This window comes from Falco punctatus (assembly GCF_963210335.1).
Source record: "Falco punctatus genome assembly, chromosome: 5".
NCBI classification, from domain to species: Eukaryota; Metazoa; Chordata; class Aves; order Falconiformes; family Falconidae; genus Falco; species Falco punctatus.
In genome coordinates, this window is record NC_137584.1 from 5411488 (window position 1) to 5427734 (window position 16247).

Genomic DNA, 16247 nt, shown 5'->3' on the forward strand with positions numbered 1-16247 from the left:
GTGTAGGTCCCTATACATTAAGATGCTGATCACGTAAGACAGTTTTGAAGTAGGCATGGTCCCCTTGCATTTCAATTAAAGTCAATGCCTGCTGTCATAGAATTAGATCCTGGAAGGACACAGAGGAAGGCAGGGTGCTATAGAACTTCAGAAAAAGCTTGCAGTGAAGATTGCTCCTGAACATTTTGTTATTGACTCTGTTTACCCTCCCTTCAACACTCAGCCCTGAATATCCATTATGCAGAAGAAGTTATAGCAAATGACTTTGTTACTCCTCCCTAGGCACTGTTATCTCTTGCTCCATACAGCTTGTGGTAAGGACCAGGTTGGAAATTCATCCCTTCACTGCAGCCTTTACATTCTGAAGGGAGCCTCGGTGGAGACTGAGGGGGGAAATCTATCTGGAGTGGGAAAGGCTGGCTCTGCACCACCACAGGATATTCAGGCTGGCTTGCTTTGCACCTATGGCCTCCCCAGCCCCCAGAGGCCCTTTCGGGGCACAAGACCATCCGCTTGCCCTACTGTCAGGGCTCTGTGCCAGCCACCGGTGTTGGCAGGCAGCACAGGCACCTGCTGCGGAGAGCTGCCACCTTGGGTGTGTTGCCAGCGTCCTGCCGTCCCTGACAGACCTTTCCAGCTCTGCTTCTGATTCTTATGGTGCAGCTGACAGGAAATACATAGGCTTTTTGGCTTGTTTCTTTGGATGGGGTGCTGTGCTGCAAGTGTTAGTTTCTTCCAAGGAGACTCACTTGCTCTGAACTCTGCTTTTAAATTAAAACTCACCATTTGCTCCGCAGTTTTCAGCCCCAGGGCTTGTCCTTTCATCCGAATAAATCCAGCTGAGCCCACAGCCTTTGCATTCTTGCTGATGTGGTGGATGGGGTGGATTGGGCCCACAGGGTCAGACACTTTCTCTGTCACAATTTTTGGCACAGCAGGTCCCCCAAGGCAGCCATTCTAGCATGAGACACAACACCCCTGAAAAAGGGTGAGCAGACAGGTATGGTTTTCCACATGAGAGCTCATGCATGCACAACAGTCTTTTGGGGACTGGGTTTGTGCAACAGGAATTTTGCAAAAGGTCCCAAATAATCCCTTAAATAAAGCTGATGAGGCTTTGGGACACAATGCGAAGTGTGACAAGAAAATGGCAAATAAGTGTAGGTCAAAGCATGCATACAGTCACAGTGAAAGCAGCAAAGTAGAAAGCTTTATTGCAGGACTTCTTACAGAGCACTCCAATATTGTAATTCACTGTAAAAATGTCTGTGTGCCAGTCAAAGACTCAAATACTTATTTTTGTTAATCTCCAGGACAAATCACCTCAAAGGAATTTCACTTCAAAGAGCAGCAATATAAAAATAAAACCTTTCTCACCTTGCAGACCTGTTTGCAGTCAGCCATCCCGCAGGGTTTGCAAAGCTTTTTACTCCTGTTAAATCCACAGTGCCAGAAGTCCTACAGGAAGGAGCTGAGATCTGAAGCACCAGCAAGAGGGCTGTCTGCTGCTTTCCCAACTGCTCAGGCTCTTGGAAAGCCACCAGGCTGCATGAGGGCTACTAGAAGGATATGAGAAGCATCGCTAAAGGTCACAACATCGTTATGCCAACAAAAGGGCCAAAGCCTGTGTTGCTAATTAGACTTGCAGAATCTGTTAGAGAGGATGAGCGATAGGAAAAGAACTGGCCTGGAGCTGAGCCCAGGTTGTTCTGCCAAAGCTAACTGCTGGGGGAAAAAATCTCTTTTAACACTGAAATATCTCTGGACAGCATTATGACTACCTTTCAGACAAACAACTTTCAGTAGAAAAGATTTCACTGTATGAAATTGTGTAGAGATTTCACAAAAATGATCTATGAATCATGTTGGTTTAATCTTAGCTAAGAGACTCACTTCATGTTTTTAGTCATGTCCCTACCATTTCCCGGCTGTGTTATGGTCATTTAGCCTTATTCTGTTCCCCAAATAGCAGCTCATTTTCTGCTTGTCTAGAGCTCCTGTCCACGTTTCTGTCAGTAACAGCTATCTTTTACAGCAGTTGAATGACATCCTCTACAATAAGAGGCTTGTTATCACAGGGTCTCTCTCATGGCCAAAGATCTTTCTCTTATATGACATTTTCTGATGTTACTGCAATTAGCGTCACTCATTTCTAAGTGATGGGAGCCTCTCTGCATCATTATGGCCATGGTTCCTTCCCAGTCCTTTCTCAAAGGCTCAGCATCATACTAAACATGGAATCATTGAATCATTTAGTTGGAAAAGACCTTTAAGATCATTGAGTCCAACCGCTAACCTGGCACTGCCCAGTCCACCACTAAACCATGTCCCTAAGCACCACATCTATACATCCTTAAACGCCTCCAGGGATGGCGATTCCACCAGCCTCTCAGGCAGCCTGCTCCAGTGCTTCAACAGCTTTTCAGTGAAGAAGTTTTTCCTAATATCCAATCTAAAGCTCTTGTCCTGTTTCTTGTTATTTGGCAGAAGAGACCGACCCCCACCTGCCTACAACCTCCTTTCAGGCAGCTGTAGAGAGCGGTAAGGTCTCCCCTCAGCCTCCTTCCCTCCAGGCTAAACACCCCCAGTTCCCTCAGCTGCTGCTCATCAGACTTGTGCTCCAGACCCTTCCCCAGCTCCGTTGCCCTATTTCACAACACTCTTTTGCAACATTTACAACACTAAACTCACTTCCCTTGCTTTTGTTGAATTTGGGTAGGACTTGGATATTGTCAGCTCCTCCATACCTCAGCCACGCTGTGTGCAAGAGGTCTGCACACTGCAAATCTCATGTGGCTATCCTGGTACCCGCACTGAGGCTGCCTCTTACACGTAGGGCAGCTCCTACCTTCTTGCCCTCCTAATGCTTTCTCTGGCCTTATAAATTCATCCCTAGCAGGCATTCTTCCTTTACTTCCCAGCAATCCTTAAGCCATTCTCTTGTCCTAGAGTTTTGCTTTTGTGTCTTATCTTCAGGATTGATCCTGAAAGCATTTATTTGCGTGAACAAAGCTTACTAATGCAAGCTGTCTTTAGATCAGATCTTCAGAGTGCACAATAAGCCTGTAAAAAGCCTGTTGAAAGCATTGCCTATAGGAGCACATTATCAGTACCGAGCCAGATCCAGTGGCGCACTGAGCACCCACAGCTCCCGAGGCACTGTTTTTTAGGATCAGCAGTTTGTGTTGTGGCTTGACACCATTTGCACCAGCAATGTGACAAGCACGAGAGCAACAAGAGGCCCAGTATGGACTTCAGGCCGATGCAACTGGAGTCTCTCCATCTCCCCTGCTGGTATATTGCCATTCCCTTTCCTCCGTTTGCCTCCATCTCCTTCACTCCTTTCCCCGCTTCATGGTTCCTCCTTCTCTGTTTTTTGGCCCTGGCTTCCTCTGCCCTTCTCTTCACTTGCCTCATTTAGGTATCCCTAGGCACATCTCCTGTCCCTGTCACACAAGCTCTGCCAAGTTTTCTGCTGTTGCTTTCAACTTTGTATTATTCTGTAAGTTCCTTCTCCACTCCAGCAGCTGTTGCTGCTGCCTGTTTTAGCTCTTTTTCCCCTTTCCAGAAATCCTTTTCTTCTGTCCAACAGTGCTCATCTTCTTTATCCTATTGTTACCGAAACCTCGGAATGAAGAACTTACTGACACCAATGTGATGCAGATAAGCAGACACTTCTTTATTAACGGCTGGGTGCGTGAGTGAGTCCTCTCACGATCAACGCACACCAAGCTTCAAAATCATACACCATATATAGAACTTAGTCATGCATATTCATTAAGTATTCATGAATAATCACAATATTTCCCCATAATCATTAACATACCTTCCTCCCAAATCCGATTCAGCGCAGTAAAGGTTGGAAAAGTCTAGAAATGGGTCTAGGGTACGATTTGGGTAGGTGGTATATGAGTCGATCTCCCCCTGCCAGAATTACCTTTTACTAAAGTTCATGGTTTCTTGGCAGATAACTACAAGTTGTTCCAGTCGACTCTCCCCAGTTCCCATTAATTCCATATTCTGACATTTCAATACACTTTCTACATACAGAAGACTAGTCAACTACAAAGAAATCCTCTCCCCAGTTCCCATTAATTTTACATTCTGACATTTCAATGCATTCTCCTAGTCTACCTGTAAATACTGCATCCAATTATTTTGAATCTTAAGTCTGTTATCTAGGTTATAATCATTCCTACTAGGTGATTCTGACCTATTCTTCTGGCCTTGGTACAGGGCTGTACAGAGGATTTCATAGCAGCTTTTGTTGTGCAACTACTAGTTTCATTAAAATATATTTCTTGTTCCTCTATATTTCTATTAAAATTATTTTATAAAATCAAATAAAGTTAATTAATTCTAACTTATCAGCAGATCTGTAACACTATTATACATTAACTTATTTTTGATTATTGCTTTGCTATTTCTCTCATTTGCCTTTCCATCCCTGTTGTTCTTTCAAGTAACTTCAATCCTGCATGACAACTTTTCTTGGAAATCTTGTTTTTTCTCACAACCCAGCCAAAAGTGTCCTCTCTCTGCTTATCGTTGCAAATAACAATGCTTTGAAAATTATATTTTCTACTTTTGTCATCATCATCAGCCTCCTTTTATCCTTTCTGGAACTTATTTTGGGGCTACACTTCGCACAGCTTCACATCTCAAATGCTCCTGCTGGTCTTTCTTCTCAAAACTGCCCAGTCACCTCCCAAACTCACTTGTGTTTTTAGCTGTCACAGCTTTCAATGAAAGTGAATTTCACAGCATGATGACACGCTGTATCTGTGTGCTTCCTTTCACGTTTCTTCTGGTTATGTGTTGTGGAAACTGTTGAGCAACAAATTCCTGTTCACCTTCATCACGTCACTCCTGATTTTGTATCATTGCACTGTATCGCTTGGCTGTTGTCCCTTTTCCCACCGAGAGTGCCCTGCTCAGGCTGCCTGGAAGCCCTCCCCACCTCTGAGCTCTCTCTCTCCTCTTGCTCTGCTGTTTTTCCCAACTATGGGCATTGGATATGTCAGATGTGGACGTGCCTTGGTGTTACTAATAATGCTGCAATGCTTACTGTTTGGTTTGCTGTTCCATTCCCAATAACGCCAAACCTCCTGGTTGTCTTTTTGAGCACTGTGGAGCATTAAGCTGGTGTTTACCAAGAAATAGCCACAACGGTACTGAGGCCTGCTTCCTAAGCAGTAACAGTTGATTTGAGGGCGACCACGATCTTAACATTGTTTCTGAAAGTACAGTGGAAAAATTTTAAAATACAAAGTACAAAACAATGCACATTTTTCTGAATTCACTAACACTGTATTTTTTCTGAAGTCACTTGGCATCATGAGATTCTGCTGTAATTCTTCAAGCTGCATAATTCTGATTTTGACTACCTTGAATGCTTACATATCCTCAGTAAATATTGTTGCCAGTAATTATGCTTTTCTCCAAAGTTATTTATAAAGCTATTGAATAACAGTGATACCATCACAGATTTCCATGGGGCTATGCTGAAAACCTTTCTTCACAGTGAAAACTCTCCATTTTTCCTCTGTTTCTTGTTTTGTAACAATTCACATGTGGGGAACTTCTTTCTGACTGGCTGATTTCCTTACAAGTCTCTGGAAAGGACCTGTCAACACCTTGTAGAAACTGAGGTACACTGTGCTATCTTGGTCACCGTCATCTAGAAGGTCATTAACTTTTTAGAAAAGCCTATTATATTTACAGTGCGTAACATCCCTCAAGAAAAGTCAAAATGCCTCTCACTCTTCTTCAGCATATGCTTCATTTATCTGGTGTCTACTATTGGTGTTTTTTACTGTCTTTGTAGCTAATTTGTCTGGTGGAGCAGTCTGTAGCTTCTCAGAGTCCACTTGGAGCTCTTTCTCCAAAGAAGTGTGATACCAAGTGTTACTCCTGTGACACCAGGGACAATTTAAATACTGCTTCGACAGTTTCTTGCTCAGCTTTCTTCCAGGTAGAAACCTGATGACTTGTTACCATTCAGGTCATTTACTTTAAATCTGTTTCTGGTCCTGTGTCAGTATGAGTATTGCTTAACATTGCCCCGACAGCAGAATTCTAACAATTCTGTATTTTTGTAGTGCGAATTCCTTATTTATTGATGGTTTTGATTTCCCTTATAAAGGCAAAGTACTTTCATTGCTGTAAGTAACAAACTAAGACAAGTGTAGTATCGATAATTAGCTAGTTATTCCCCATTCTGCATTTGTGCAATTATTTCTCTGTACTCCATGCAGTTCTTTATGTTCTCTTTTACTGAAATTCATCTTATTGACATCAGACCTTTTCTCCAATGTGCTGAGGCTGCTTTGAATTCTGATCCTAGACCCCAAAATATCTCTCTTTCAAGCATGCTGTCATGCATTAGTTTTATAGTTCTGTCATTTGCATAATTGTTGAAAAAATTGACTAGTAGTTTCCAGGATGAAATCTCTGAGATGTCATTTAATGTCTCTCGACAGCAAACTAGTGGCAGTTACTCTAATCATGGTTTTTCAACCATGCGCCAAGTCACATTTTCATCTCAATCGTATGTCCCTAGTTTAGTAATGAAATATTTAGAACCTCATTCAAATCTACTTTTACTCCTGCTTACGCTAAGGCAGCCAGTTACACCATCAGAAAGGACGTTAGACTGGTTTGACGTCAGTTATTGCAAAGATTCACATTGAATGAACTTTATAATCTCATTATCTTGGGTTGGTGGGGGTGGAGCGCAGACAAATGGATCACGAGTTTGTCCCAGTTTCTTTCCAAATGTCAAAACTCCAGCATCCCTCTTTTGTCCCCTGCTTAAAACCAGGTTTCCTGTTCACCCTCGCCCTCTCCCAGAGGCATCACCCATGTGTGAGGGGTCCTCAGAGGTACCTGCTTACAGCTCAGAAACTGTGACAGCTGGTATTCCCGGTGCTCCTGAGGGAGTGCCGTCAGCCTCTGTTGACTTAAATACCTCTGATTTATTTAAATATTCCTTAACATGCTCTTCCCTGATCTGCACTGCGCTGACATCTGCTTACAAGTCAACTTTTCTTTGAAGAGTGCAGCAGACATTAAACCTTTCAGCACGTTCTGTGTTGGCCCATTAGTTGCTCCCCTTCCCTTCATCCATTTCTCTTTTTCACTTAGCTGAGCCCTGGCGCCGTGCCTGCCTCCTCAGCTGGCACAAGTGACCTCAGCCACGTTCCTCCTGCTCACTCTGACCCTCCTTTCAACGTGTATAACACAAAACCCAACAAACACACATCTGCTGGATGCAATGTCTGCCACATAAGGGTACTGTCGTTTTTGCCAGATCAGGCACAGTGCCAAGACCCCAGGTGGCACGACATTTCTGTGAATAATCAATATGTGTACATTTGTTTCATTTTTTGTTTTTTGCCAGTGTTTATGTCCAGGCAAAGAACAAAGGAAGTGCAAAAGTTAAAGGCTGTATATATATGTGTCTCCTGCCTCTGTCTATTTTGCATTCTGAGACTGATCTATATTCATGTAATACTGGATTAAAATGGGGTTCTCATTGAATTTTCTGTATTGCTCAAAAATAAGATGTAGAAGAACTCTGAATCCCACTGTATCTCAGACTTTGTGATGTAAACATAAAAAATAGCACTCTTTCCCCATTTCTTTTCACCGATTTAACCACCCATAATAGCAATGGGTCACCTTTCTTTAAACCTACCACTCACAATTACAAGCAAACAAGATCTTGCCAAATGCCAAGACAAAATACATTTAATGATTAATTTTCCTCAGGTTTTAGTGGCTTGTTTACAGCTCATAACTTTGTAACTCTGCCAGTTTGAGTACAAATTAGTGGGTTTCTATCCTACATTATCCCTGGGAATTAGCATAGCGTCTCCTACAGCGCGTGTCACAGGATAAGAGCAGCTTCCTCCTGTTGCAAGTTTGCTCTCTCCTTCCTCAGGTGCTGGGTGGGTTTCCCCCGTTTAGCTGCCTCACTTTTCATCCACTCACAAAGCACTTCTCTGGGCTCTGGGCTGCCTCTCGGTCTTCACCCAGACCTGCCGCACCGCCTGTCCGCCAGCACCTCCTGCTTGCTGAGGAGATCTTCCCAGTTTATGTGCAAGTCAAAGGCACGTTATGAGGGAACTTTCTGTCACGCCCTGCCCCCAAACCTTTCCTTCCTTTGGGACACAGCGTGGGGGGTTCTTCAGCCCAGCAAGTCTCATGCATCCCCGGGACTGGGCAGCATCTCTGTCCTGCACCGCTCTGCGGTGAGGGGACACCCCAGCTCATGCAGAACTGTCCCAAGTGTCCGTGCCCCACAGTGATGAGACACTGTTTGAGCCTAGTGTCTCCTCTCTGCTCCTTCTGACATGTTGCCCTCTGGCCTTACCCCATGTCACCCTCCCTCCCTATCTCTGCCTATCCAGCCTTTCTCCTCAGTCTCACCCCATGCACAGGCTCTGTTGCAGATCCAAGCTCCTTTTGCCTCTGCCCCACTTTTTCTCTGCAGAAACCTTCCGTATGTTTGTGCATGCAGTCCCCAGCCCCTTCCCACCTCTCCCTCATTCCCTGACCCAGCACCCTCCACCGAGTTTCTGCCTTTAACACGGTGCTGATGTGGTATGAACCCAAGTCACTAACTGGTCATAAAACAGAGGGAGAAACAAAAACTAGTCAAATATTTAGGCGCAGGTCTTTAATAAGGCCTTTATGCTTCCCACAGCTCTTTAGTAGTACCAATATACCTTTGCCATTCCTGTGTGTCCCCCTGCCAGGGCCTTGTCCCCCGCGCGGAGTTAAGCTGCCTCTGCTGTTCTCTCCTGGTCCTTCTGCCCCGGGCAGTGTTTTGTCAGGGATTTGTCCAGCCATAATGTTTTATGGGCAGGCGGAGGAGAGCGTGGCTGCTGCCATTGCCCTGACTGCACGCAGGCTGTGCAGCACAGTGGCTGCGGGACGGGAGGCTGCCCACCACTGTCCACCCATGAACAGGGAGCCCGGAGCCAAGTGCCATGGCGTGGCTGGCAGCGATGAGGGAGTTTTCGTCACTTACATTACTTTTCATTTAAAAGTCCTGCTGAAAACTGGCCGGACAAGCTCCACACCTCCCTTGGCTTGCGTCAGTGGTAGGAGAGGCTGTGGATCAGCTGCACAGCAGCGCAGCGTGAGCTGCAGAGCTCGTATCTGACAAAATTAAGCATGTGGCGATTTCAGAGGGTAAGCGGGGAGAGTCCACAGTCTCTGCCTGCACTGGAGAAGGGGTGGAGGCATCACCCAGGCATGAGATAAGCAGAGAGTAAACGGGCACCCCGGGTGTCTCTGCCCCAGGTGCTGGCTGGCAGCTTCCCGGGGCAGCAGGCACCTCTGCTCAGGGCAGGAGGTTTGGGGTGACTTGCAGCCACGGCCCCTGGCCAAAATGTTCGTGATGATGCAAGTAACCCAAGGGACAGAGATTATGCCACAGCAGCATCTCAACAGTGTTTCCTGAGACAGGATCTGTTCTGACATCTCTTCTCTGATCTGCCATCCTCTTTGCCGACCTGATACCATAAGGGATGGAGAGAACAGACTGTTCCAGAACTTCATGAAATCTGATAATAGTAATGTTAGTGTTAGCCTAGTCTGCTAAATCCACCAGCACTGTTCCTTGAGGATGTCACCCTTTGGACCCAGGAAAGACTGTGTGAATCTGGCTCCATTACTTCAGCAACTTACTTCCACTTTTCTCTTGAGGAAAATATATCAAATCTTGCTTTTTCCTGAAGAACCGAAACTGTGTCTTGATTTAACACCTCAAGGAAGAAATGCTCTCAGATCCTAATGAGATTTTCCTAATAAAAATGTAAAATAGGTCACTCTAGTACAGATGTATTGCCTCCTGTAGAGAAAAAAAAGGTGTAATTTATAGGTGGGGAAATGTATGCTGCATAAGTAATTACAAACTAAAATACTAAGCTGGGGAGTGACTTCTCTCGCATTTCTTGTAGTTGTTTCCAAAAGCTCTTCTTTCAAAGATGAAGAACTGGATGTTCTGGTACACTGTGCAAGTGTAAGCCTGGCATTCCTCTGGCACACATCCTGTGAAGCTGTGCATTTGGAAATGCCTGCTGGGACCTTCAGATGTCATGGCTGGACTGTCACTTCTGAAATCAGACATGGTTATCCTTAGCCTTGCAACCCTTTTTCCTGTGTCAGAGGGACTGTAAGAGCCATAGTAATAAACCTCAGGCTTTTAAAAAAGGAGTAACTACTTTTTGCTTTGTGTCTGTAGCCATAGTGATGAAAATCTGGTTTGGGTGAATATTTTTTCCCCCAGCTACCCTAAGCTTCAGTTGCCTCATTCCCCCTGGACCCAGCAAGCCTGAGATTTTGGGGCAGAGGCATCTCATGATCCCTTGAAGCTGTGGGAGAATGTCGGGAAATAATGATGACTTTGGAGAGGTTGCATCACCCCAGCTGCCATCAGGAGCCTGAGAGCTACTCCAGCAATGCACAGGGAGCACTGTGAATAAATGTTACTCTGCTTCAGTTGTTGCTTTTTCATAAAGCATCTCAGTGAGCTTCATGAGCCATGAAATGCCTTTTGGCACTGTAATTGTTAGGAGATAAATATGGACATGGGGGGAGGAGGGGGGGAAGCTTGTTCATTATTCAGTGTATTTTACCTCAGGAGTTATTGGTTAGTTCTAAAGACAGCCTGTCACCCCAGCAAAGACAGGAGCAATACTGTCACACTGTGTTGGCTGCGGTGACAAACAGTTGTGCTGAGCGATCTGTGAGCAATGTCTGGACGGAATCTCCGAGTGCGGCTGTCTGCCACAAATGCTCAGGGACAGCAGACGTGCGAGGGGAATCCGTATTAGCTTGCCATTGATTCGCAGCCAGAACGGGCAGGCTAATGGGGTCCTGTGATGGAGCTGCCATCGATCACTTACCCAGCAGAGCATTCCTCGGGAACCAGACCAGAAAAGCTATTTATTGAGTAGAAAGAAATGGGGCTTCAAATCGCAGTAGCTGGGGAATGATTTGCAACAGGTAAAACTGTTTGGCTGCCACAGGAGGAGGCAGGAAAGCGGAGGAGGCTCGGTAATCTCAGAGCTGTGATAATGGGAATGGGACTGGCAAAAAGAAGTGAAGGAGTTGAACCAAAGCACAAATGAACACAGCCCCCTGCGGTGGCTGGGGCATGGGGGACATTTTATGTCAGTATGTGACAAGGAAATGAAGTTTAATTTAGAGGCAGCAGGGAACCACCTGGAAGAAATAAAATGAGCTATGCTGTGTTGCTGGGTGCAGAGGATAGGGAGAATTTGGCCATGAATCCTTGATGGCCGTGCCTTGAAGGTCCCCTCAACAGACACGATAGGGCCAGGGTCAACATGACGTATTAGATAAGCTCTACAAAGAGAAATGAAAATTAGAAATTGCAAGAACACGATCTGCTTCATCCATGTTTGAATACCAGCTCCTGTACAGCCAAGAGTTTACCAGGGCACTTTAAAGTCACGGAAGTCTGTCAGCTTGTCATCAGAATCTGCTTACCCCCAAAACATGTGAAATTACCTCCTGACAGCCAGCAGATGAGAAGCAGGCAGCAGAGCAACCTGTCAGCGGCAGCCCAAGGGCATATTGACAAGGCAGAAGCCTCTACAAAGCGCATTTTGCATTTGCAAGTGCATTTTGATACATGACACCCACGTCCAAGCAATGCCAAAGAAGCTGCTCCTTGTAATAGCGATGTGCTGCATGGCCCAAGGCTCCCCCAAACACTGGTCTGCCTGTGGGCTTAATCCCAGACTTAGCAGATGCTGGAAAAAACCCCAATCCCGCTCAGCCAAGGCTTCGCTTCAGGGCGAGCCAGCGATACAGCCTAGTGTGCCCACCCCTCGTCTGGGTGCTGCAGAGGTGGTCCGCTTCTCGGCGGCAGCAAAAAGATGAATGTCCCTCCAATGCCATCAGCTTTCAGCGAGCTCCCAGTCCAGGGAGAAACCACCCTGCAAGGCCTGGGGTTCGGCCGCTGCTCACCGAAGGGGCAATGGTGCTCAGGTGGTGACACTTGTCATTGCAAAAGGAGTTTTGCCACTGTAAATCTCTACAGAGGGATTGGAAATGTATGCTAATGGGCTAAAAGCTTCATTAGTAGAGTTGATTAGAATTAGTGTTTATTACAGAGGGAAGCTAATTGTTGTAACTTTTAATTAAAAATGAGAAGTGTCAAATGTTTAAAATGTTACTTTTGCTCAAGCTAGCACTTATGTTGCTAAAAGCAATGTTTTTGCCTTTAATGATAAAATAAAACATTGGCTGATCATGAGAGGAGCTTTCTTGACAGCCAGCTGGGAGACAGTATGAAACTAAAACCAACTATTTCCATACTTTTTTACTTTTTTCCCCCACTGGAATACTTTGAAAAGATTTTCTTCCTATGAAAACAGCCGGCTGCCTGCGGTGCGTAGCTGTGATGGCCGCGCTCCTCGCTGGCAGGGGAGCCCACCCAGCCCCTGCCGTGCAGACCCCTCCAGAGCCCCCGAGGCGCCGGCCATGGTGGCAGGAGGAGGGGGGCGAGCCGCCCGCCCGCGTCCCTTGCCAGGCACTCCAAACCAGCGGCGTCCCACCTCACAAGGGTCACCGCTCCCCTTTTCCCCTGTCTGGCTGCGAGCCCCTGGCACCCCCCGTCCGCACCCTCCGCCATGCCCAGCCTGACACCGCCCTTTGGTGAAAAGGTAAGAAAAAAAGGGTAAGGGCCGCTTCACGCGTGGCAGAAGGTATCGCCGCGGGGATCAGTGCTTCCCACCCGATGTCCTCACCCACCCACCCGTAACTGCCCGCCTCAGCTCTCCCTTTTCCTGTCCTTTCCATGCAGCCGGCCCCAGCGGCAGCGGCGGGAGGCCCACGGCGAGGCACACAAGCAGGGCAGGTAGGTGAAACCCTCCGGCGGCTGCTGCCGGCCCAGCTCCACTGGCCGCACACCCGTGGCCGGGCTGTGGCTGTGGCACGGGAAGGGGACACCACTTGAGCATGCCAGTGGTGTTTAGGAAGGAGTCTTGCCGCTAGCAGTATGCAGTGGGCCCCAGAGGAAGCCATCATGGGGGTGAGGTGTGATGCCGTGGCCGTTCGCCACAGCCCCTTGGGCTTCGCGTCGCGCTGCTGCGTGGTTTGTGCTGCTCGGTGCTGCATGAGCGGGCGCCTTCCCTCCAAACATCCCCACTGCAGAGCTGAGCCCCGCTCCACAGGCTCTCCATCACGCTGCTCATTCTTCCCCCTGCCACTCCAGGGAGAAAGCACCTTTCTGAGCATGGCCAAGCCTGCTCACAAGTGCTGAAGGCTTTGCCAGCAACCTGCTAATATCGTTCCCCCATCTCAGCCAGGTATAAATCTTCCCCAGCGCACGGTCACAATGCCACAAGTCTTTCGGAGGCTGAATTAAACTTAAAGCAGAAGCAGGAACCACCTTCTAAAATGCCTGAGGGATAATTCATGACTAGAACTCACTGATGGAGGTAAACAACTTGCCTCTCCTACAAATTATTAAACTGAGACCGATTATCTTCCTAAGATGCTCCATAGTCCAGATAAAGCTCTGCATTTGAGAGAGGAGTCACTGACAGCACTGCTGGCCTCTTAAGATTGTTGTATTGGCTTCTGTTCTACAACTGCCCACCAGTCTGTGAGAAGTACAGCACGGCTAAGCAGTCATATTTACGATGAGCTTTATCTCGGGAATATATTTCCCACCAAGTTTCTTTGTTGTCCTGTTTGCCTTTAATCTGTTTCTGTCTTGTGCTTTGGATATTCGGAACAAGTGCCTCTCCGAGCATGCCATCTTTTCTCAAACTAAGAACCAGCAAAACCTTTCCTCCTGTTTTTGAGCCTTTCTGCCGCCCGAGCGGCTGGCATGCAGCTGGCTCTGAGGGTGGCAAGGCTTCACTTACACAAAGGAGCAACCAAGGAGCTGCTGTCACCACCATCCCTGTCAAAGCACTGGGGTGCTGAGCAGCATTTGGCACCTTGGATGTGGAGAGGGAGCAAAGCATCCTCTGCCCAGGATTTGGTGCAACTCCAACGGCTTCTGAAATGACCTTTCCAGGCTCTTTAATGCTCAGAGACCTCCCAGGTCTTTAACGCTCCTTTTTATCCCTGTTAGAAATCTGGGGCAGAAGCTAATCATTTTATCCCAAGTTAGGAGCCGGCCTGCCTCCTGGCCTGGTTCCCAGCCTGTCTCCATTTTGTTCCTGGGCGACAGCCAGTGGCTTATTTGATATATTGTTTCCCTAATTCATGGCCTCCTGCCCCATGGTAACTCAATGTCAGAAATGCCTCCCCCTGTTTCCATTTCTCCACGTACCCCCCCACACGATTCCTCCAGCTCACACTTTTGAATTATTACCTCCAAACTGCTATAAACAGAGGTAATTTTACAGGGATGAAAAGTCGCCAAAGAAGTGTTTTCTCAGTGCCAGAATTATCACAGGTGCCTAAGCTGTATGTTGAGTGCAGGAATCATTGTTTAATGACATGCTGCCAGCCACTGCAAGCAGTCACATCGTTACAGTCTAAGGGGCAAATGGTCTAAGGGGTAACGGAGCGAAGCGGGCGCGTACTTGTCACCGGCACTGCTCAGGGCTCATAGCTGTGCTTCTGTCCTCCTGCTAGCCCAATCCTAAAACGAAGCCCTGACATCACCAAATCTCCCCTGACGAAGTCAGAGCAGCTGCTGCGAATAGATGACCATGACTTCAGCATGAGACCAAGTTTTGGAGGTATGAAACGTGCCCAGTTGTCACTGCTCCTGTTTTATACTGTCACTCCTTTATACTGTAACGTACTCAGGTGAACAGGCATTGTGAACACTGACAAGCAGAGCCTTTTCTGTCTCTAATTTTTGTCATTTTGTGTTGTGAATTCATTACATGCTTGGGGGGTTAAGGGTGCAGTGAAATAGCCTTCCTCTGATGAGTGAACAGTGTAGTCGAAGGCATGGAAAGGAGAATACTGGCAATGGAATATTCCTGGTATTCAGCAGCACTTCTAATAAAAATCTGCAAATACACCTTATGTTTATTCTCGGATGATGGGGAAATTCTAAGATTTCATCTTACTATGGTGATGTGCGTGTGTAATCACATCATGTAACACGCTTACTGACCTGGCCATTTAATGTATAACACAAAATATTTTGACTGTCGCGTGCTATTGCTTGCTCACAGTTTTGTGGCTGTGTGCTAGAGCAACTTAAGCTTTCAGGGAAATGGATGAAGGAGAACACATTTTCTTTCAGCCCATCGGATTAGAGAATGTTGTAATTTATCTACCCTTTGTGGCTGACAGATGGTCATTCAAATCCAGGATACCATTATATACTCTGATGAAAGAAGATTTTATTGCTAAATGCTCAATATACCAAATACCAGCATGTTCAATTAATTTAAAAAGGCTTCAGTTTCATAGCAGTCTGCTAATGTGAGCATCATTTGTCTTGACGGATCTTCTGTGCTGTAATTGCCAGAGGTATAAGAGGGGCTAGTCAGATCCTGGAGGAGGGAAAAAAGATCAAAATCCTTATTATGTGGGGTCACAGTCGGACCCTTCTCTCAGGAGCCGCAGGCTCAGTGGCACATGTCTGTGTCCTGCAACACATCCCTTCCCATCACCCTGCCTTTTCCACAGCCGAGCACTGAGCCATGTGAAAGTCAAATACACGGAGTAGCTCTTAGGGATGTTATTAGCCTCAGAGAGGTGCAGAAGTGAGGGAAAAATTTGGAGTAACTCTCCCACATTCCCATAGCTGAGCTGCCTCTGCTCTCCATGTGAATGGATGCTTTGCTGGGCATCCGTCTCACTAGCCCTGGACCCGAGCGCTAGAGCTAAAAGCAATTTAAATTGCTTTTAAATTTTGGAGGGATCCATGTAGGGTGACATAATAAAAAGAGAAGATCACTAATAGGTCGGTCTCATTGCTGATTTTGTTCACTGTTAGGAGGGGTTTGTTATTAATTCCAATAATTTCTACTTTCTGTTTACTGTTGTTTCTGTTTCAGACTGAGCATCTGTTTTTATCTCTAAGATACAAAAGCCAGAGGATTGCTTTGTCTCACCAAGTTCATGCTTTGTCAACTTTTAATTTTTTCCCCCCAGGCCCTGCAATTCCTGTCGGGGTGGATGTCCAAGTTGAAAGTTTGGACAGCATTTCTGAGGTGGACATGGTAAGAGTCACAGAAGGTCTAAAGTTAGGTGGCACCTCTGGAGACCATCTAGCCCAAACC

At 46.5% G+C, this 16247-nt stretch overlaps 1 protein-coding gene and 1 long non-coding RNA gene across 9 annotated transcripts in view; one reads left to right on the top strand and one right to left on the bottom strand.

Annotated features, from left to right (window-relative positions):
• LOC308064662 overlaps positions 1 to 16247 on the bottom strand; it is a 604713-nt gene that overhangs the window by 44490 nt on the left and 543976 nt on the right. The window contains exon 2 of the long non-coding RNA XR_013928475.1: positions 784 to 3918. This is a non-coding gene — a long non-coding RNA (uncharacterized lncRNA). The remainder of the gene's footprint in view (positions 1 to 783; positions 3919 to 16247) is intronic.
• The window catches only part of LOC308064639 (gamma-aminobutyric acid receptor subunit rho-1), a 47010-nt gene that overhangs the window by 17010 nt on the left and 13753 nt on the right, over positions 1 to 16247 (top strand). For 6 of the 8 annotated variants that reach the window (XM_080389399.1, XM_080389395.1, XM_080389397.1 and 3 more), the window contains 3 exons: positions 12848 to 12901; positions 14638 to 14744; positions 16120 to 16187. In XM_080389399.1, the coding sequence (XP_080245525.1) occupies positions 12848 to 12901; positions 14638 to 14744; positions 16120 to 16187 (229 nt within the window). The other 2 variants (XM_080389401.1, XM_080389400.1) reach the window with 2 other exon arrangements.